This window comes from Engystomops pustulosus, chromosome 2 (assembly GCF_040894005.1).
Source record: "Engystomops pustulosus chromosome 2, aEngPut4.maternal, whole genome shotgun sequence".
Lineage (NCBI taxonomy): Eukaryota > Metazoa > Chordata > Amphibia > Anura > Leptodactylidae > Engystomops > Engystomops pustulosus.
The window spans coordinates 18727157-18749591 of NC_092412.1; the positions used below are offsets into that span (position 1 = coordinate 18727157).

Consider the following 22435-nt stretch of genomic DNA (forward strand, 5'->3'; position numbering starts at 1 on the left):
CAGTCACTGTGTACATACATGACATTACTTATCCTGTACTGATCCTGAGTTACATCCTGTATTATACACCAGAGCTGCACTCACTATTCTGCTGCTGGTGAAGTCACTGTGTACATACATGACATTACTTATCCTGTACTGATCCTGAGTTATATCCTGTATTATACTCCAGAGCTGCACTCACTATTCTGCTGCTGGTGCAGTCACTGTGTACATACATGACATTACTTATCCTGTACTGATCCTGAGTTACATCCTGTATTATACCCCAGAGCTGCACTCACTATTCTGCTGCTGGTGCAGTCACTGTGTACATACATGACATTACTTATCCTGTACTGATCCTGAGTTACATCCTGTATTATACTCCAGAGCTGCACTCACTATTCTGCTGCTGGTGCAGTCACTGTGTACATACATGACATTACTTATCCTGTACTGATCCTGAGTTATATCCTATATTATACTCCAGAGCTGCACTCACTATTCTGCTGCTGGTGCAGTCACTGTGTACATACATGACATTACTTATCCTGTACTGATCCTGAGTTACATCCTGTATTATACACCAGAGCTGCACTCACTATTCTGCTGCTGGTGCAGTCACTGTGTACATACATGACATTACTTATCCTGTACTGATCCTGAGTTACATCCTGTATTATACTCCAGAGCTACACTCACTATTCTGCTGCTGGTGCAGTCACTGTGTACATACATGACATTACTTATCCTGTACTGATCCCGAGTTACATCCTGTGTTATACCCCAGAGCTGCACTCACTATTCTGCTGCTGGTGCAGTCACTGTGTACATACATGACATTACTTATCCTGTACTGATCCTGAGTTACATCCTGTATTATACCCCAGAGCTGCACTCACTATTCTGCTGCTGGTGCAGTCACTGTGTACATACATGACATTACTTATCCTGTACTGATCCTGAGTTACATCCTGTATTATACTCCAGAGCTGCACTCACTATTCTGCTGCTGGTGCAGTCACTGTGTACATACATGACATTACTTATCCTGTACTGATCCTGAGTTATATCCTATATTATACTCCAGAGCTGCACTCACTATTCTGCTGCTGGTGCAGTCACTGTGTACATACATGACATTACTTATCCTGTACTGATCCTGAGTTACATCCTGTATTATACACCAGAGCTGCACTCACTATTCTGCTGCTGGTGCAGTCACTGTGTACATACATGACATTACTTATCCTGTATTGATCCTGAGTTATATCCTATATTATACTCCAGAGCTGCACTCACTATTCTGCTGCTGGTGCAGTCACTGTGTACATACATGACATTACTTATCCTGTACTGATCCTGAGTTACATCCTGTATTATACTCCAGAGCTGCACTCACTATTCTGCTGCTGGTGCAGTCACTGTGTACATACATGACATTACTTATCCTGTACTGATCCTGAGTTACATCCTGTATTATACTCCAGAGCTGCACTCACTATTGGTCCCCTCCTGCAGATCTTGCTGTGACTTGTAGTTCTCTAGCAGCAGTCCTCCTTTATTATCATACATCCTTCCTCTTCCGTCCTAGTTATTTCCATTCTTCTTTCCCACAGCAAGTCATTGAGTTGATGAATATTTCAGCAGCTCCTCTCTTCCTTGCTCTTGTTACATTGGATTTTCCTGCAAGGATTTGATAATCGCTTAACATGCCTGGAAATGGTCTGCGGCTCCTCTCCACTCATCATGTCTTGTCATGTCCGTGTATTCCTGCACTGGACCTTACATGGCGGCGGATGAATTTCCCATTACCTTTTTATAATTACATGTCAGTTTTGAGATGTCTTGGCGCAGGTTAATGTTTTGGAGGAGGGGGAGGGGGTAAACCGGCTGCAGCTTTCCCATGTAATGACTGGGGGCCCCTGTTTTCCTCTATCCCTTTGTGTATCCCCTTTTATCACCACATAAAGTTGAGCAACTTTTTCTCGCAAACTGCTGCATGAATTATTGTAGAGAACTGACAGTACTGTGCGTGCTGCTCTATAACAATAGTTACTGATGGACACAGTGTTGAATTGGTTCCCTTCTTGTGGACAGATCCCATCACCAACCTGGCGCAATCTCCCCGCAGACCAGGCAGTGTCAGTCATCACATGTTATAGAGGCCAAAGCAATAGGAAGTCGCTGAATTACTTATCTCCCTCCCTATAGAAGTTCAGAGTCTACAATGTAGAGAGCGGCCTGTACCACTGACTACAGGGGGTGTAGATGGTCTATAATGTAGAGAGCAGCCTGTACCACTGACTACAGGGGTGTAGGGGGTCTACAATGTAGAGAGCGGCCTGTACCACTGATTACAGGGGGTGTAGATGGTCTACAATGTAGAGAGCGGCCTGTACCACTGACTACAGGGGGTGTAGGGGGTCTACAATGTAGAGAGCGGCCTGTACCACTGACTACAGGGGTGTAGGGGGTCTACAATGTAGAGAGCGGCCTGTACCACTGACTACAGGGGGTGTAGATGGTCTATAATGTAGAGAGCAGCCTGTACCACTGACTACAGGGGTGTAGGGGGTCTACAATGTAGAGAGCGGCCTGTACCACTGACTACAGGGGTGTAGGGGGTCTACAATGTAGAGAGCGGCCTGTACCACTGACTACAGGGGGTGTAGAGGGTCTACAATGTAGAGAGCAGCCTGTACCACTGACTACAGGGGTGTAGGGGGTCTACAATGTAGAGAGCGGCCTGTACCACTGACTACAGGGGTGTAGGGGGTCTACAATGTAGAGAGCGGCCTGTACCACTGACTACAGGGGGTGTAGAGGGTCTACAATGTAGAGAGCGGCCTGTACCACTGACTACAGGGGGTGTAGGGGGTCTACAATGTAGAGAGCGGTCTGTACCACTGACTACAGGGGGTGTAGAGGGTCTACAATGTAGAGCAGCCTGTACCACTGACTACAGGGGTGTAGGGGCGTCAACAATGTAGAGAGGCCTGTACCACTGACTATAGGGGGTGTATGGGGTCTACAATGTAGAGAGCGGCCTGTACCACTGACTATAGGGGGTGTATGGGGTCTACAATGTAGAGAGGCCTGTACCACTGACTACAGGGGTTGTAGGGGGTCTACAATGTAGAGAGTGGCCTGTACCACTGACTACAGGGGGTGGATGGGGTCTACTATGTAGGGACCGGCCTGTACCACTGACTACAGGGGGTGTAGGGGGTCTACAATGTAGAGAGTGGCCTGCACCACTGACTACAGGGGGTGGATGGGGTCTACTATGTAGGGACCGGCCTGTACCACTGACTACAGGGGTTGTAGGGGGTCTACAATGTAGAGAGTGGCCTGTACTACTGACTACAGGGGGTGGATGGGGTCTACTATGTAGGGACCGGCCTGTACCAATGATTACAGGGGGCGTAGGGGGGTCTACAATATAGGGACCGGCCTGTTCCACTGACTACCGGGGGTGGATGGGGTCTACAATATAGGGGCCGGCCTGTATCTTTAATTTAATTAGGGGACGCCTGGATATTTCCTTGGCTTGTCCTGTAAGTCTGGGATGAGGGAATGTCCCCAGGAGACTTGTGTGACTGCAGTATAACAGGAGAGGTCACGCTGATCACGCAGCAGCCGCACTTGAATTGGGTTTTTCAGAATTACATTTGGCCGTCATTCAGCAATGACAAGCGCGATGCATCTGCCAGCAGCAGCCGCAGCAATGTCAGACTCCAGCAAGCTGTCACCGCGCCTGTGATGCCAATTCTGTGAGCTCCCTGGCAAGTTCTGCGCTCATCCGAAAACTACAGAATTTATTTCTTGCTCGGATGGACAGGCGCCAGGTTTGCAGCCCACCCTGTGTGCCTGGCCTGTAAATCAGCAGCACAGCCCCTCACCCCGCACCATGGATTGGCTGAAGAAAGTCTACTCTATAGATGGGTGTTGGGGGTACTGCTCCTTGTCTGCTCTATAGATGGGTGTTGGGGGTACTGCTCCTCCTCTGCTCTATAGATGGGTGTTGGGGGTACTGCTCCTTGTCTGCTCTATAGATGGGTGTTGGGGGTACTGCTCCTTGTCTGCTCTATAGATGGGCGTTGGGGGTACTGCTCCTCGTCTGCTCTATAGATGGGCGTTGGGGGCACTGCTCCTCGTCTGCTCTATAGATGGGTATTGGGGGTACTGCTCCTCGTCTGCTCTATAGATGGGTGTTGGGGGTACTGCTCCTTGTCTGCTCTATAGATGGGCGTTGGGGGTACTGCTCCTTTGTCTGCTCTATAGATGGGCGTTGGGGGTACAGCTCCTTTGTTTGGTCTATAGATGGGTGTTGGGGGTACTGCTCCTTGTCTGCTATATAGATGGGCGTTGGGGGTACTGCTCCTTTGTTTGGTCTATAGATGGGTGTTGTGGGTACTGCTCCTCGTCTGCTCTATAGATGGGCGTTGGGGGTACTGCTCCTTTGTTTTCTCTATAGATGGGTGTTGGGGGTACTGCTCCTCGTCTGCTCTATAGATGGGAATTGGGGGTACTGCTCCTCCTCTGCTCTATAGATGGGTGTTGGGGGGTACTGCTCCTCGTCTGCTCTATAGATGGGCGTTGGGGGTACTGCTCCTCGTCTGCTCTATAGATGGGAATTGGGGGTACTGCTCCTCGTCTGCTCTATAGATGGGAATTGGGGGTACTGCTCCTCGTCTGCTCTATAGATGGGCGTTGGGGGTACTGCTCCTTTGTTTGCTCTATAGATGGGCGTTGGGGGTACTGCTCCTCGTCTGCTCTATAGATGGGCGTTGGGGGTACTGCTCCTTTGTTTTCTCTATAGATGGGTGTTGGGGGTACTGCTCCTCGTCTGCTCTATAGATGGGAATTGGGGGTACTGCTCCTCCTCTGCTCTATAGATGGGTGTTGGGGGTACTGCTCCTTGTCTGCTCTATAGATGGGTGTTGGGGGTACAGTTCCTTTGTCTGCTCTATAGATGGGCGTTGGGGGTACAGCTCCTTTGTTTGGTCTATAGATGGGTGTTGGGGGTACTGCTCCTTGTCTGCTATATAGATGGGCGTTGGGGGTACTGCTCCTTTGTTTGGTCTATAGATGGGTGTTGTGGGTACTGCTCCTCGTCTGCTCTATAGATGGGCGTTGGGGGTACTGCTCCTTTGTTTTCTCTATAGATGGGTGTTGGGGGTACTGCTCCTTTGTTTTCTCTATAGATGGGTATTGGGGGTACTGCTCCTCGTCTGCTCTATAGATGGGAATTGGGGGTACTGCTCCTCCTCTGCTCTATAGATGGGTGTTGGGGGGTACTGCTCCTCCTCTGCTCTATGGATGGGCGTTGGGGGTACTGCTCCTCGTCTGCTCTATAGATGGGAATTGGGGGTACTGCTCCTCGTCTGCTCTATAGATGGGAACTGGGGGTACTGCTCCTCGTCTGCTCTATAGATGGGCGTTGGGGGTACTGCTCCTCGTCTGCTCTATAGATGGGCGTTGGGGGTACTGCTCCTCGTCTGCTCTATAGATGGGTGTTGTGGGTACTGCTCCTCGTCTGCTCTATAGATGGGTGTTGGGGGTACTGCTCCTCGTCTGCTCTATAGATGGGCGTTGGGGGTACTGCTCCTCGTCTGCTCTATAGATGGGCGTTGGGAGTACTGCTCCTCGTCTGCTCTATAGATGGGTGTTGGGGGTACTGCTCCTTGTCTGCTCTATAGATGGGCGTTGGGGGTACTGCTCCTCGTCTGCTCTATAGATGGGCGTTGGGGGTACTGCTCCTCGTCTGCTCTATAGATGGGCGTTGGGGGTACTGCTCCTCGTCTGCTCTATAGATGGGCGTTGGGGGTACTGCTCCTCGTCTGCTCTATAGATGGGCGTTGGGGGTACTGCTCCTCGTCTGCTCTATAGATGGGCGTTGGGGGTACTGCTCCTCGTCTGCTCTATAGATGGGCGTTGGGGGTACTGCTCCTCGTCTGCTCTATAGATGGGCGTTGGGGGTACTGCTCCTCGTCTGCTCTATAGATGGGCGTTGGGGGCACTGCTCCTCGTCTGCTCTATAGATGGGCGTTGGGGGCACTGCTCCTCGTCTGCTCTATAGATGGGCGTTGGGGGTACTGCTCCTCGTCTGCTCTATAGATGGGCGTTGGGGGTACTGCTCCTCGTCTGCTCTATAGATGGGCGTTGGGGGTACTGCTCCTTTGTTTGCTCTATAGATGGGCGTTGGGGGTACTGCTCCTCGTCTGCTCTATAGATGGGTGTTGGGGGTACTGCTCCTCGTCTGCTCTATAGATGGGCGTTGGGGGTACTGCTCCTTGTCTGCTCTATAGATGGGCGTTGGGGGTACTGCTCCTCGTCTGCTCTATAGATGGGCGTTGGGGGTACTGCTCCTTTGTTTGCTCTATAGATGGGCGTTGGGGGTACTGCTCCTCGTCTGCTCTATAGATGGGTGTTGGGGGTACTGCTCCTCGTCTGCTCTATAGATGGGCGTTGGGGGTACTGCTCCTTGTCTGCTCTATAGATGGGCGTTGGGGGTACTGCTCCTCGTCTGCTCTATAGATGGGTGTTGGGGGTACTGCTCCTCGTCTGCTCTATAGATGGGCGTTGGGGGTACTGCTCCTTGTCTGCTCTATAGATGGGCGTTGGGGGTACTGCTCCTCGTCTGCTCTATAGATGGGCGTTGGGGGTACTGCTCCTTTGTTTGCTCTATAGATGGGCGTTGGGGGTACTGCTCCTCGTCTGCTCTATAGATGGGTGTTGGGGGTACTGCTCCTCGTCTGCTCTATAGATGGGCGTTGGGGGTACTGCTCCTTGTCTGCTCTATAGATGGGCGTTGGGGGTACTGCTCCTCGTCTGCTCTATAGATGGGCGTTGGGGGTACTGCTCCTTTGTTTGGTCTATAGATGGGTGTTGGGGGTACTGCTCCTTGTCTGCTCTATAGATGGGTGTTGGGGGTACTGCTCCTCGTCTGCTCTATAGATGGGCGTTGGGGGTACTGCCCCTTGTATCTGATGTCTTGTATATTTTGTCTTATAGCGACACTCCTGATGAAACAAGCATGGCCGCAGACTCCTTCTTCATCCTGTGCCAACGAGGGAACCTTCCACCTTCCTGTCGATTCTGGAACAGAGAACAGAACTTATCAAGCTTCTTCTGCCGCATTTAGTAAATATTTTTATCTTCTTATTTTTTCCATGTTATTATGTGGTGACCTGCAGAGCCCTGGAGGCTCTGTTATCTGTCTATAGCTGCTCCCTATCACCTGCCCTGCAGCACTCCCTATGGCTCTGTTCATATGTGACACTACTAAGCATAGCCGTAGGCCAGATGCTGTGTCTGCATAATTGTCTTCCCCTGTACAAGGCTGTTCTGGTATATATTGAAGACCAGGCCACCCCTCAGCTCTACAGGAAGTAACTATATATTGACTACTGTCTCCTGTGAGCTCCCCCTAGTGGTGGCTACAGATGGACACAATTCCATTATTCAGCTCTGTGTTTAAGTGTATATTTGGAGTACAGTGTCTGTAAAGATTGCTGGTTATTGAAACATGTGCTTTTCCTGCTCCTTTAGGATACACCGCTGGCACCCCCTATAAAGTCCCACCTACTCAGAGTAATAGTGCCCCCCCGCCGTACTCCCCATCACCAAATCCTTACCAAACTGCGATGTACCCCATCAGAAGTGCCTACCCACAGCAGAACTTGTATGCCCAGGTAAGACCACCACAGCTCTAGCTACACAAGGACTCAACAAAAATCTCTTGTTGCAGAGTTTTGTTACAATGTATCAGCGCAGCCATACTTGCTGAGATGCAACTTCTCCTCTCACGTCGGGTTTTGCCTGTGCTGTACTTGTTGACGTATCTAATCTAATGTATCTAATTGTCGTCAGGGTGCATACTACACTCAGCCCGTGTATGCGGCACAGCCCCACGTCATCCACCACACCACCGTGGTGCAACCAAACAGCATTCCTTCTGCTATCTACCCGGCCCCCGTAGCTGCCCCCCGAAGCAATGCCGTCACAATGGGGATGGTCGCTGGGACCACCATGGCCATGTCAGCAGGTAAGTCACATGTAATCTTCAACCAGATGTTTCGAAACTACAACTCCCAGCATCCCCCAGGCTGTCGGTTATCACTATAATGTGCTGCAGATATCACCAGTATAATCCTCTCTCGTCAGGTACGTTGTTGACTACACCTCAGCACACTGCCATAGGAGCACACCCCGTCTCTGTGCCAACATACAGAGCCCAAGGGACCCCAGCGTACAGCTACGTACCCCCCCACTGGTAAACTGGCTGACCTGTCCATGTAAGTACTGCAGCCAATGTGCTGATCAACAACGGTGTCAGGGCGACCCCTGCTGGACAGAGGACTTTATAGAATCTGGCGTTTTATCGTATAATCTGGGCATGTGTTGATGGAAAAAGTTAGGGTTAATCAGGTTTCAGAAGGTACTTTCTGAGATTTGGAAGAAGCCCTGGTGGCGCTGCTTATGATTTAATATTGGACAACAAACCTGATGTCTGCACTTCTGGTTATAAGCTAAAGCTTGCCTGATGAGGTTTAAAGTTTCCAAATTTTGGAAAACTCCTTTAAGTAATGATGATTGGGAGGGTTGCTAACCTCTTCTCTAATTTCGTTGACAATTAATGGGGTTGTCCAGGGTAAATTATCCTATGGATCTTAACCTTCCCACCCTTCCAGTATGGCACGTCTCATCACTGTTGGTATACGGAAGCTCAGCTATGACATCATCTGATGGGTGCAATGTCACTGCTTAGCCGCTGTGTACTAGCCACTGATTGTGAGGTGCTATGCTGAGGTAAGGACAGAGCTGAGGATAGGGTACAGCAGCCCCTGTCAGTCTCTTTAAAAAAAATGTTTATTCCAGACTCGTTTAACCAAAAATTACTGTTGCACTAAAACATTTTTTAGACGTACATTGCACACAAACCTCAGATATTCCAAACACTGTATTGGAATCTAAGTTATGCAGAGTTTCATGTGAGGGGCATAGAAATGGAGAAAGCAAGATGTTCTCAGGCTGGTGACGCGCTAGGTTAGTAAACTTGCCATAGTTTACACCTGCCCTTTACTTACAGCCAAAAACAATAAACATTTCAGTTCATGTGTAGCTTTAAAGCACAACTCCGACTTCATAATGATCATATGTGACCCCCCCCCCCTCTTAAAAGCCAACAGAACAATGCCCACCTTGTGTTGTTCGCCTTTATTTCCCCCCAGAATTATTGCATTTTCAGTTCTGAAGATGCATGTCAGAAATCCTCCTCAGCAGCATTGAAGTGGGAGGAGACTTGCCGGGTGGGGAGGAGACTTGCCGGGTGGGGAGGAGACTTGCCGGGTGGGGAGGAGACTTGCCGGGTGGGGAGGAGACTTGCCGGGTGGGGAGGAGACTTGCCGGGTGGGGAGGAGACTTGCCGGGTGGGGAGGGGGTGGCGGGAGTGGCTGCCGGGTGGGGAGGGGGTGGCGGGGGTGGCTGCCGGGTGGGGAGGGGGTGGCGGGGGTGGCTGCCGGGTGGGGAGGGGGTGGCTGCCGGGTGGGGAGGGGGTGGCGGGGGTGGCTGCCGGGTGGCTGACAGTCATGTACTAACCTCTTTGTGTCTTGCAGGTCTGGAGTAAAACGTTGTATGCAAACTGCTCAAGTCTTATATCGGTGCTGAAACACCCGGCCGACGGCACCAAGTTTGTCTACAAGAACAAAAAACGACGAAAACACGAAAGTGCAACGGTCACTTTAAATATTCTTTAGTGTTTTATTTTTGGTTTTTATTTTGTATAAAGCTGCTTTTTTTTTTTTTTTCTTTTTCTGTAACCTTTTCGGTTTCCCATATCCCGAGCGCAGCCTCCGCGCCTCCTCCTCGGCTGCCATTTATCTGATGCTCGCCCTCTCACAGGTTCCTCTGCTTTAACCTTTGTTGTAAGATGACCTGCGTCCACAGTTTTTTTTTTTTTTTTTTCCCTGTCTTTGCAACACTAGACAGTTTTTTTTTTTGTTTTTTTTTTCCAGTTTTTTTCTAATTTGTCCCAAAATAATTTTCATAAAAAAATAGTTGTGTTTTTTTTATTTTTATCGAAAAACGGTGTCTTCCAAAAGTTAGAATTGTGTCTGAAAACAACATTTTAGAGCAATTTTTTTTTTTGGTTGTGATGGTTGTCATAGGAATACGGCATTTTTTTTTTTTCTGTGTTTCTTTGTTATGTGGTTTTTAACTTGCATTGAATTTCGAGGCTGCTATACTAGTTTTTCATGTGGGAAAACTATCGGTATTATAATAAGAAGTTGTATAATAGCCACCGGTTTCCGTAAAAGCACAAAACACCTTTGTGTCTGTTATTTCATTGTCTGGTTTTTTTTTTGTTTTTTTATTTAGTTTTTTTATTTTATTTTAGGCAAAAGCGTAAAATATATATAAAATGATATATTTTCACGCTGTAGGGAGACCTCTACGCTACCACAAAATGTACTGGGCAACCAGACAATCACAAATACACCCGCACCACTATATAGCCGACATCTGGCGACCGCGGTGGGTGCCAGGGGCCCAGCCCGCGGTCAGGTTTTACTCTAGTTATGACATGTTGTATTTGTGAGACGTGTTGCAGTAGAAAGCCTGAGTGTTCTGTAGATAGAACAATACAAAGTTTGCATGTGTGTTTAGGCATCGAAGATTATTTAGTCATAAACCGTTTGCCCTCAGCCTCCCCAGCGGTGGAACATCGGGGGAAGACGCGCACTCGACAGTACGGCCGCTCCGCCACAACTTGTTGATATTTGCCTCCTTAGCAGATATGCAAATATACAAAGCCTTAGTTTATGCCGTGTTATTATCCACTTTCCAACTGCAGACCAATACCTCGATTTTACTATTTAGCGAGGTGTCAGTTAAACATAGCCCCGCCCCTTGCTCCTCCTCTACCGCCTTGCTTTGGATTTTCAAAAAATGCACCAACCGCCAAATGTCTCATCCAAATTGGTCATGGAGCAATTAAGAAAATTGAGTAAATTTAAGAATTTTTTTAAATTTTTTTTTTATAAAATTGGGTATTTTTCAGGAAACTATTGTTGAAAGAAGAACAATTAAGTTTCTGTAGCTTTTTGTAGTCCTCAGTAAATTAGAATTACTCACCTACGTTCTATGACTAATTTAAAGGGGAAGTATTGGTTTTTACTTTCGTTACTTAAGAGCAATTTTTATTTCGGAAGGAAAGATTTGAATTTGAAAAATTTTTCCTTTTTTTTTTTTTTAAATTGGTCATACACATAGATTCTATCACCTTTCTACCCATTGCTCTGTGTTATGGGCATGCCTGGTTCGGCTGAGCGTGCATGTGTTCTCTAAGGGAGGAGTTAGATCCCCGATTATACATATCATTTGGCTTATGTTAGACAGGTGGGGGTGTAGTGGCTGATTCGCCAGTGGAAAACCCATGACCGTTTAGAATTGCAGCGTATACATAACATTCTACAAATCTCATCTATATTCTGCTGCAGATGTTCTATCCCCAGCACATCAGTCTATGCTGCAGACTTCAAAATTCTTGGATTTGGGGTGGTCCCCGTGCTTCCCCAGTCTAATACTGCACCCCTGACCTGTATCTCTGAGAGTCTACTACTTTATGTCAGTCAATGTATAGATAGTGTTACAGCAAAAGCGGCAAGTAGCCAAATTTTGCAGCGACTAGAGTTTGATAGAACAAAACGGCAGCAGCCGTGGTGGACCGGAGTTCAAAACCAGAACAGGGGAGGCGCTAATCTGAAATAGATGAGTGTAGAAGAAGCTACACAACGACTATTTTCCCCATTAGAAAAACCTGAAATATCAGTTATTGTAAAGACGTTTTGTCGATAAATCCGTTTTGTGTGACTGTTGCTTTAAGGGGGAGGGGCTAGAAGAACATGGGCGGCGTTCATGTAACGATCACGGGAACTGACACTGACATATTAGCAATAAATGTACCTGTTCAGACGGATTTTCACAGATAAGGTACATTATACGCACAAACTTTTGTAAAAGGTACTCTATTTAAAGGGGTAGGTCGGAATTTATTAAACAAGATAGGTGATCAGTCTCTGTTAACCGGCATCCTCACCAATCAGCTGCTAAAGAGGCTACTATATTATTCGGATGCTGAGGGTGGTCTCTTCACATACCGAGCACAGCGCCATCCATTGTATTGTGGTTGTGCATGGTATTCCAGTTCCCATAAAAGGAACCAAACAGGTCATGTGACCAATGGTTTTGGCTGATATCGGTGGTAATAGGTGATCAACAGAATACCCCTTTAAGTATTTCACATTCGAGCGGCCAAGATGAAGCAATATGTTCAGATGTGCTTTTTTTTTTTCTCTATAATATAGTTCCTAATTCTAACCTGCGTTTCACTAGAAAATAAATTTAGATTTTTCCTAAAAATTAAAAAAAAAACATTATATACTATGGAATTCTAACCCGCATCTTAGTTATTTTGTGGTTTGTACACACTTGAACACATATGAACAAAGCTTTACAGGGGAGACAATATTGTCAGGCCTTTCGTCCCCCTTCTGCTCCGTCTGTGTCAGTCTTCACTGTTATCCTGTCATTTTATTCAAAAATTTTAAAAAAAAAGGTATTAGAAGGTTTGGAAGGACAGATGATGATGATGATGATGATACTCCATGAATGTGTATCAAAGTAGGTAGGAAAAAGTGAAATGTGAGTTGTAGATCCATTCAAGGAGAAGTTTTGGTATCTGAAAGTAATTTAAACGGGTCCTAAAGAAATATATTGTAGGATGGAGTTGAAAATTTTGAAATTACATGCTCTCCCGATTTCTCCTCCATGGACCATTGGAAGGAGGTTCCAGCATATAAGATGTTAATGCAGGGTTTATGGGATCTTGTGTGCGAAATGTTACTCTAAAACAATAAGTTCTTAACTTTAAATCCTTAGTTTTACATAAATCATTAGAATATACATCTTGAAATGAAGAATGGTCCATCAAGGAGTTGAGTGAGGCCGCCCCTATGACTCAGGACTCCTCCAAGGGAGTCAGGCCAGCAAGGGAGTCCTGCCATTGGTTCCATTGAGGGGAAGGGATATATTGTTGCTCTTCAGAAATTGGTACCAATCCCCCACTGTAATATCGTAAATCTGAAGTACGTATTATACCGTGCAGTAGATGTTATGTCATTGGAAAAGTGTTATCTTCTAGGTTGTCAGTATTTTAGGGCAGCTATTACAGGGAAAGGAGGTCTATAAAGCCACATGTTTCCCTGAAAAAAAAATGTATGGTCCCCAATGTAAGAACTAATATCCATTGCTCGAAACCAATCATTTTAATAAAACTCATAATGGAAATTGTTGATCACTGTCTGTTCCAGTCGTATTGTTTTGTTTTATAGGGGTTGTAGTTGTGTTTTCTTCATACAAATGTAAAAAAAAAAAAAAAAAAAGTCAGACTTCCCCTAATTTAGCCATTTAGATCAATTCTAAAATCCTATCTGCCTATAGGCACCACTAGGGGGAGCTTGCTATATATGGACTAGGAGTTTCTCACATACAGAATATATGGCTGCTAATAGGAATGCTCCTTACAAATTAAAGAGAACCTGTCATGCAAAATAACTGCCATTAGAAAGCATTGCCTCTATCCCTTCATTGCCCCTCTACATGCCTGTAAACCTAAGCAATGAGGTCCTAAAGCTGTATGCAAATGACCTGTGAAATGTCCAAAGAGTCATTAGCATATTCAAGCTGTCCAGCTTATTCATGAGTGGGAGGTACAGCCACACCCCCAGTGCTTGACTGACAGCCTCTACAATGATGTGATGTATGATGGTGTAATGGCTGTTGCATGTGCTTGCTGCTGGCCACGCTTCCTGCAGCCCGTGTGTGTGTATAGGAGAGATACAACAGCTCCAGGCAGCCATGTTATAGCAGCACATGTCAGGTACTTATGTAGCTGATGTCTGTGTCTCTGTGTATTAGGAGGATGCAGCATGTCAGCAGATGCAGCACAGACACTAGCAATGCTTTACTAATACATTACACACAGACATGAGCAGGGGGAGGAGAGGGGAGGGGTAACAGGAGGGACATCACTGCCTCTGACCACATGACCAGCCTCATTTACATAAAGAAAAGATGATTTTATAATGATTAATGTATGAAATAACTAGATTAAGGCTGGGATGGGATCCTTGTGAGCTGCTCCAACAGGTGGAGGTGACAGAAATAGTGACAGAGACCTGATGATAGGTGTCCTTTAAAGAGCCTCCACCAGGGGGAGCTCTTCACATACTGATTTTACAGACACCACTAGGGGGAGCACACTACATACAGATTATACAACCACCACTAGGGGGAGCTCACTACATACAGATTATACAACCACCACTAGGGGGAGCTCACTACATACAGATTATACAACCACCACTAGGGGGAGCTCACTACATACAGATTATACACCACCACTAGGGGGAGCTCACTACATACAGATTTATACACCACCACTAGGGGGAGCTCACTACATACAGATTATACAGTCACCACTAGGGGGAGCTCACTACATACAGACTATACACCACCACAAGGAGCAGCTCACTACTTACAGATTATACAGCCGCCACTAGGGGGAGCTCACTACATACAGATTGTACAGCCACCACTAGGAGGAGATCACTACATACAGATTATACACCACCACTAGGGGGAGATCATTACATACAGATTATACAGCCACCACTAGGAGGAGATCACTACATATAGATTATACAGCCACCACTAGGAGGAGCCCACTACATACAGATTATACAGCCACCACTAGGGGGAGATCACTACATACAGATTATACAGCCACCACTAGGAGGAGATCACTACATATAGATTATACAGCCACCACTAGGGGGAGCTCACTACATACAGATTATACAGCCACTACTAGGGGGAGCTCACTACATACAGATTATACACCACCACTAGGGGGAGCTCACTACATACAGATTATACAGCCACCACTAGGGGGAGATCACTACATACAGATTATACAGCCACCACTAGGGGGAGATCACTACATACAGATTATACAGCCACCACTAGGAGGAGATCACTACATATAGATTATACACCACCACTAGGGGGAGATCACTACCTACAGATTATACAGTCACCACTAGGGGGAGATCATTACATACAGATTATACACCACCACTAGGAGGAGCTCACTACATACAGATCATACCATCACCAATTGAGGAAGCTCCTCACAAACAGATTATACACCACCACTAAGGGGTGCTCATTGCATACAGCTAGCATTTGGTATAAATTAGTAAATGTATCATACAAATTGAATCATACAAAATGTGTAGCTTCCATCCGTTGATACGTTAAGGAATCAATCCTTTAGTTAAGGTGTGGACATTCCCTTTATGTTACATAATTCTATCATCTGTTACTGTTTACAGTAGAGGAAACCCATCTTTATGGGACATAGGACGTAGTATACATACCTATCATGAGTGTTCTTGGTATTGTATGTATTCTCCATGTTTGGGGATTCCATCGTGTTACAGGCAAATCCTGGAATCCACCATCTGAGTGGATTGTAAATTCAAAGACAGAAACTTCAAAGACACTATCTGGTGGAATATGTGTACAAGTATATGAGTGCAGGTCACACATCGCCCAGAAACCTTGTTATTCCTCAAGTACATACAATCCATCTACCATCCATTCAGGCACCGTGACTGTGGTAATCTAATTATTTTGTTATCCATGGCCTCCTTGCTTCTAAAATCAACCTTTAAAATTATTCTAATAAGCCTGAAGGGAATGGGGGGGGGGGAACAATGTTCAGGAGTATTTCCTCCCTTCCACTGTGTGAGATTACATCAGGTAGAGAGAGAAAAAGAGACAGTGTATCAGCCTGTAAAGCTACAACACTCCCCAGAGCCCATCTGGCTCATTAGCATAATGTTAAAAGTTGATTTTAGAAGGAAGGAGGCCATGGATTATAAATATAAGAAGATACCACAGTCACGATGCCTGAATCTATTAGTGCTTTATCATGATGGATTTTGATGGTAAATTTTTTAAAAGGTAATGACTGCTGTATCGTGCAACTGGGTAGCACTGGATAAAAAGTCCTTTCTTTTTACCATGTAACTACCAAATCCCTTCAAATACACATCACTATGACCATTATTTAGCGCACTTATATATAAAAGGGAATAAAGTAATAAAATGGTGCATTCTGACATATACCCCATATCCATGCTGGCCCTTATCTATATATAATAATAATAGAACATATATATCTTTGCTTTATATATATATATCTATAATGACAGGACCTGAATGAGTTAAGTCCCATTCGTAGTTGACTTGGCGTCTCGGAGAGAAACACACAAACACTTCCAGAAGGCTGATCAGCTTGTTTGCTGAGTATTTTATTCCTTGTAATTTATGAGCAGTTAGTATTTTTTTTTAATGTTATTTATGACACTTTTTTTGTGTTATTTAAGTTTTGTTTGAACACTTGATGTTTATTATACTTATACTACAGGAAGATTGTGGTTACAGATCATTTCAGAAGGCAAGACTGGGGGCTTTCTGGTTTCTGGGAAGGAGCATCTAATTTTTTTTTGGTAAAAAAAACAACAACCCCAAAATACAACTAAAAGTCTGAGTTCACACGTTCCATTTGGATTGCATTTATAAATACAATCCAAACAGGAAGGAGGAGGGACTTGGCCTGAAAGCATGTGATAGGTAAGGAGCTCCAAATGTTTTACAATGTTCACACACGAAACTTGTGTTGCTTGTTACTAGAGACGAGCGGGCCTGAACTTTTAGGTTCTGCCTTCTCGGTTTTGTGTCCACTTGGCCAATCACAGCCGTGCCTAGTTGCTAAGGCGCAAAGCTGCCTGATCGGCTGCTCTGCAACCCATCAAGCAACATGTCCGGTTTAGGTGAAGCTGCCAAACACCTAAAGTTCAGGTGTGCTCATTTCTACTTGCTACTGGTCGCATGTGTTTCAGATGAAACGCATATGCGATTAGGCTAGGCCCCTTCCCGTTCTGGTTGGATTGTGTTTCTAAATACAATCCTAACAGTACATGTTTTAAATGACCATTTAACTGTATTTTTCCAGAGTTGACGGATCAGAACCACTGAAGTATTCTAATCTATTCTGCGGCAGGTCTACAGTCCCCTATTTGAATATAGAATTACCATCCAAAATTGAAGTAATGCTCACAATGTCCAGTCCAGGAAATAAGCTGGTCTGTGACCAAATTTGATCAGCTCTTGATGATTGCCATAAGATGCAACCCCCCACAGTTTTTATTATACCAATCATTTAGGTCTTTAATTAAGGGGGTTGTATAGAATCCTAAAAGAATGGCTAATATCTTCCCCAAACAGTGGTGCACAGGTTGTGGATAGTATTCTAGATCAGCTTTGTTCACTTTAATGGAACAAAGCTGCAATTTTCACTATAAATCAATGGGAAAATACTGCACTAATTTTGGAAGTGAACAAACCAGTGTTTGTTACCTCACCCCTCTTTAACTTATCATGCACTCACATTTGCTTGAATAAATATAATTCGACTGACACCTGCTTTTGGATTATGTCTCTGATGCAACAGGGCTCCATTTCATTGAAAATGGATAAACCGCACGACTAGAAAGTCCAGATAAAAGCTCTCGTGACCCCTTGCTTCCGTAGTACCAGTCTGCGTAGATTGCTGAAGCAGTGTTTATACGAACAACGAAGGATCAAAGTCGTTGTAGTATCAGACTGCGTAGATTGCAGAACGAGTGTATACGAATAACGAAGGATCAAGATCGTCGAAGTATTTTTTATATTATTCCGCCTTCATTGGTAACTCTACTTACAAACATCAGGGGTTTCGACAAGACTTGATCAAGGCTGAGGCTCTTGCCAAAACTCGTTGATAGTACATGTGTTTTTACCTGTTGTCCGTAAGCGAAGTTACCGATAAAAACAGAATTATATGAAGATATGAGACAACAGGCTGGATCCTCCCAAGTTCATATAAGCTGCAATACTACATGCCCTCTAGCAGATGGGGCACTATTTAAGGAAATATGTAGTTTTTCTTGTTTTGGACAACCCATTTTAACATTACTATTTTTTAAGGACGTTGATTACATCTTGGATTTAAGCAAAGAGTCTTCCAAGTATTAAGCTCTGGTTTGCTCACGGAGAAGGAATTGTGAAGGCCCGGCCGCTCTTGTTTGTGAACATGAGGTGTAAATCTGTTTGTTATTTTACAGATCATTTCTAGAACTCCCTGAAACATTTAAGCCAAGAGTTTGTAACTGTATGATATTTACTGTAAGATGTAGAACATTCAATAACTATTAAAATGTTTCCATAAAACCGAATCTCCATTATTTACACGTTCGACACAGTCCACTGTGGGGCTGAATGGCTGCTGAATTTAACCAGCGTTAATGCCACAAGTTAATGCCACAGAGACCATTCATGCCCAAACAACTGTGTTTCAAAGATTGAGGGAAAGTTAAAGGGGTTGGCCACTAATGCAAAACTTTACCATAGCATTTGTACCTATATAATCCTACTTGGGTTACCTATATCATACTTTCCCTGGTAACGTGATTGCATAGTTGCCTTCAGCAGGACTTCCTGTTACATCCTGTGTCCTGCCTATATTCGGAGTATGGAGGGTGTTATGCAGTAAATGCTGCAATAACAGTGGATGAAGGGGCTTTCCCCTCGAACCACTGAAATAAGAGTGCTTATCATGGATGGGGCATTTATACAGTGATGACCGCATGACCCTCTAAGTCCACCGTAAGCCAACAGGATATGGCTCCCGAGGGCTACACAAACTTTACCAGGGTAAGTATTTTCATCTAACCTATTAGGGTCTTATGCCAAATTCTAAAACACACTTGCCGTGATCATGGAATGCAAAAAGTGCCTTGTAACAGACTGACCAAACTGCTGGGAATGGAACTCCATGCGTATAGCTATATGATGCACATTGTCGACTATATCGGTGAAAGCAGGAACTCCATGCATCATGTAACAATATGATGCAGAGTTCCGTCCCCTGAAGTGCTATCAGTTTGTTACACTGTTTTCATGATGATTACGGTAAGTGTATTTTAGCCCTTATTCTGGTAAAGTGTTCTGTATTATTGGCCAATCCCTTTAACATTGTTGTGTCTAAACTGAAGCAGATGGGAGCCAAGGCCACAGGAATGGTACACAGCCACTGAACCCCCACCGCCAAAGGTCAGGTTGTGATCCTAATGAAAGGTTATCGAGAAACATATTGTGGACAATACCTTTATGACCACAGTAAAAAGAAGTTCATGGACCCCCACATATTCTAGATTTAGGATATATCTTACTGATACTGCATAAATGTCTCACTTAAAATGGAAAAAAATTTTTGGAATACGGTGCTTGAAAAGGCAGTGGATGTGCTGGTTACCAACTAGAGATACATAAAAGTTCATACCAAATTTGGGAGTAACTTCATTTTAGCCCTGCTGCAAACAGAAGAAGTATCAATTTATTCTACGGGACACAATACTTCAAACATCTCCTGTCCCAGAAATACTAGTGGCTTTTACTAAAGTGTCTTCCAGAGGAACAAATGTGCCAATTCAACCCATGTGTGGCAGCAAGATGCTTGAAGTAAAAGATAAAACATATCACAATTATAAGTTGATTTTTACCAAAGATGAAGTTAACCATAAAAAAAGGACATAACGCGTCTCATTAAAAAAAACTAGTATTTTATTCAGATAATAAAGCATAACAATGTAAAGTGACGAGTGATCAGCAATAAACATAAATTAAAGTATTCAATCTTGTATAAAAATTTATCTGTACATATGTTAGGTCAAATATTCAGGAAACCTGCTCCAGTTATATATGATCCAGTCCATTTAATATAAACAGTCCATCTATAAGTCTGTTATTGATACCAATACTTTTAATCTACTTCTTCAATAACGGGCCCAGTGTTGCTGCCCTGTCTTGCTTGGGCACTGCAGCTAGCTCCAGGCATTCCTCCTGGCATCCCACTGGCGGTGGCCCCTTGGTACAGTTTAGCGATTATGGGATTGCACACCTTCTCCAGTTCCTTTTGTTGATGGGCATACTCTTCTTTGTCGGCCAACTGGTTCTTGTCCAGCCATGACAGTGTCTCATTACATTTCTCCACCATCATCTTCTTATCTCCAGGACTAATCTTTTCCTTTACATTGTCATCTTCCATTGTACTCTTCATATTGAAAACATAGGCCTCAAGAGAGTTCTTAGCTGCAATCCTCTCTCTCTGGGCTTCATCATCTGCCTTATATTGCTCAGCTTCCTGCACCATCTTCTCAATCTCCTCTTTGCTTAATCTGCCTTTGTCATTGGTGATGGTAATTTTGTTTTGTTTACCTGAGCTTTTGTCCATGGCAGAAACATTAAGGATACCATTGGCATCTATGTCAAAGGTCACTTCAATCTGTGGCACTCCACGTGGGGCTGGAGGTATCCCAGTCAGTTCAAACTTGCCCAGAAGGTTGTTATCCTTGGTCATTGCTCTTTCACCCTCAAACACCTGGATGAGAACTCCTGGCTGGTTGTCAGAATAAGTGGTGAAGGTTTGTGTCTGTTTGGTTGGGATGGTTGTGTTGCGTTTGATAAGAACGGTCATCACTCCTCCAGCTGTTTCTAGACCAAGGGAGAGTGGTGCAACATCCAGTAGGAGGAGATCTTGGACTTTCTCTGACTTGTCTCCAGTAAGGATGGCAGCTTGCACAGCAGCCCCATAGGCCACAGCCTCATCAGGGTTGATGCTCTTATTCAGCTCTTTCCCGTTAAAGAAGTCTTGTAGTAGTTTTTGCACTTTGGGGATGCGAGTAGATCCTCCAACCAAAACAATATCATGAATCTGAGATTTGTCCATTTTGGCATCTCTGAGAGCTTTTTCTACAGGATGAAGGGTTCCTCTAAAGAGGTCTGAGCACAGCTCCTCAAAGCGGGCCCTAGTGATGGAAGTGTAGAAGTCAATGCCCTCATACAGAGAGTCAATCTCAATGCTGGCCTGGCTGCTGGATGATAGAGTTCTCTTGGCTCTCTCACAGGCTGTCCTGAGCCTTCTCAAAGCTCTTTTATTCTGGCTGATGTCTTTCTTGTGCTTGCGTTTAAATTCTTCCACAAAGTGATTGACCATGCAGTTATCAAAGTCCTCTCCTCCAAGATGTGTATCCCCAGCTGTGGCCTTTACCTCAAAGACACCGTCATCAATGGTCAGAATTGAAACATCAAATGTGCCACCTCCCAAGTCAAAGATCAGGACATTACGCTCTCCGCGGCTTCCCTTATCCAAACCGTAAGCAATGGCAGCTGCTGTGGGTTCATTGATGATTCTCAGCACGTTTAAACCAGCTATGACTCCTGCATCCTTGGTGGCTTGACGTTGGGAATCGTTAAAATAAGCTGGGACGGTTATAACAGCCTCTTTCACTGGATGACCCAGGTAAGCCTCAGCGGTCTCCTTCATCTTCAGCAACACCATAGAGGAGATTTCCTCAGGAGAAAAAGTCTTCTGTTCTCCTTTGTACTCCACCTTCACTTTAGGCTTTCCTGCATCGCTCACGACCTTGAACGGCCAGTGCTTCATGTCAGACTGCACCACTGTATCATCAAATTTGCGGCCAATCAGCCTCTTGGCATCGAAGACTGTGTTCTGTGGGTTCATGGCCACCTGGTTCTTGGCAGCGTCACCGATGAGTCTCTCTGTGTCGGTAAAGGCCACATAACTTGGGGTGGTGCGATTGCCCTGGTCGTTGGCGATGATCTCCACTTTGCCATGCTGGAAGACGCCGACGCTGGAAGACGCCGACGCAGGAATAGGTGGTGCCCAGATCGATGCCAACTGCGACTCCTTTTGTAGCCATTATAGTAAATGCGTATGAAGTAGAAGTTCTATGAAGTTGCTGTGATCTCTGCTGTAATCCAGTTATTCTTCTTGGCGCAGGTATCTGTGTCCCTTGCAGATCTCAGTCGGTTTGCTTGTCTATTTAGTTCTGCCCGGTGTGCGGCTGACTTCTCTATTTATACTGTGAGCCTCTGAGGTAACAGCCAATCAACACTCACCTCTCCATAAGCTTCCTTCTTCCATAGCAACACTCCGGAACATTCACGAATCTTCCTCAGTTGTCAGCCAATCACAGCCGAGCTCTGCTGGTGACGTCACTCAAGACCGTACCAGCACGTTCGAGAAAACAGATATTCTGGCCAATAAGATTTGCAAGTCTACCTGACGTCACCGGGCGGGAAGCTTCCAGAAGCTGTAATTGGCTGGAATTTTTCTCGTCGGTTCTAGCTTCTTCTCGGACCTTCTGAGAGAAGTTGTGAGTTATGTTCATCGGAAATTTCCATCATGTTCCCG

The 22435-nt window shown here is 45.2% G+C and overlaps 1 protein-coding gene and 1 pseudogene across 1 annotated transcript in view; one reads left to right on the forward strand and one right to left on the reverse strand.

The window, feature by feature from the left end:
- FAM168A (family with sequence similarity 168 member A) overlaps window positions 1-18390 on the forward strand; it is an 87058-nt gene extending 68668 nt beyond the window's left edge. The window contains exons 5-9 of the mRNA XM_072133861.1: window positions 7003-7131; window positions 7540-7682; window positions 7861-8035; window positions 8155-8285; window positions 9606-18390. Coding sequence (XP_071989962.1) covers window positions 7003-7131; window positions 7540-7682; window positions 7861-8035; window positions 8155-8267 — 560 coding nt within the window. The 3' untranslated portion in view covers window positions 8268-8285; window positions 9606-18390. The remainder of the gene's footprint in view (window positions 1-7002; window positions 7132-7539; window positions 7683-7860; window positions 8036-8154; window positions 8286-9605) is intronic.
- Window positions 18391-19780: 1390 nt separating this feature from the next.
- Window positions 19781-22181, reverse strand: LOC140117306 (heat shock 70 kDa protein-like; annotated as a pseudogene).
- Window positions 22182-22435: the final 254 nt, after the last annotated feature.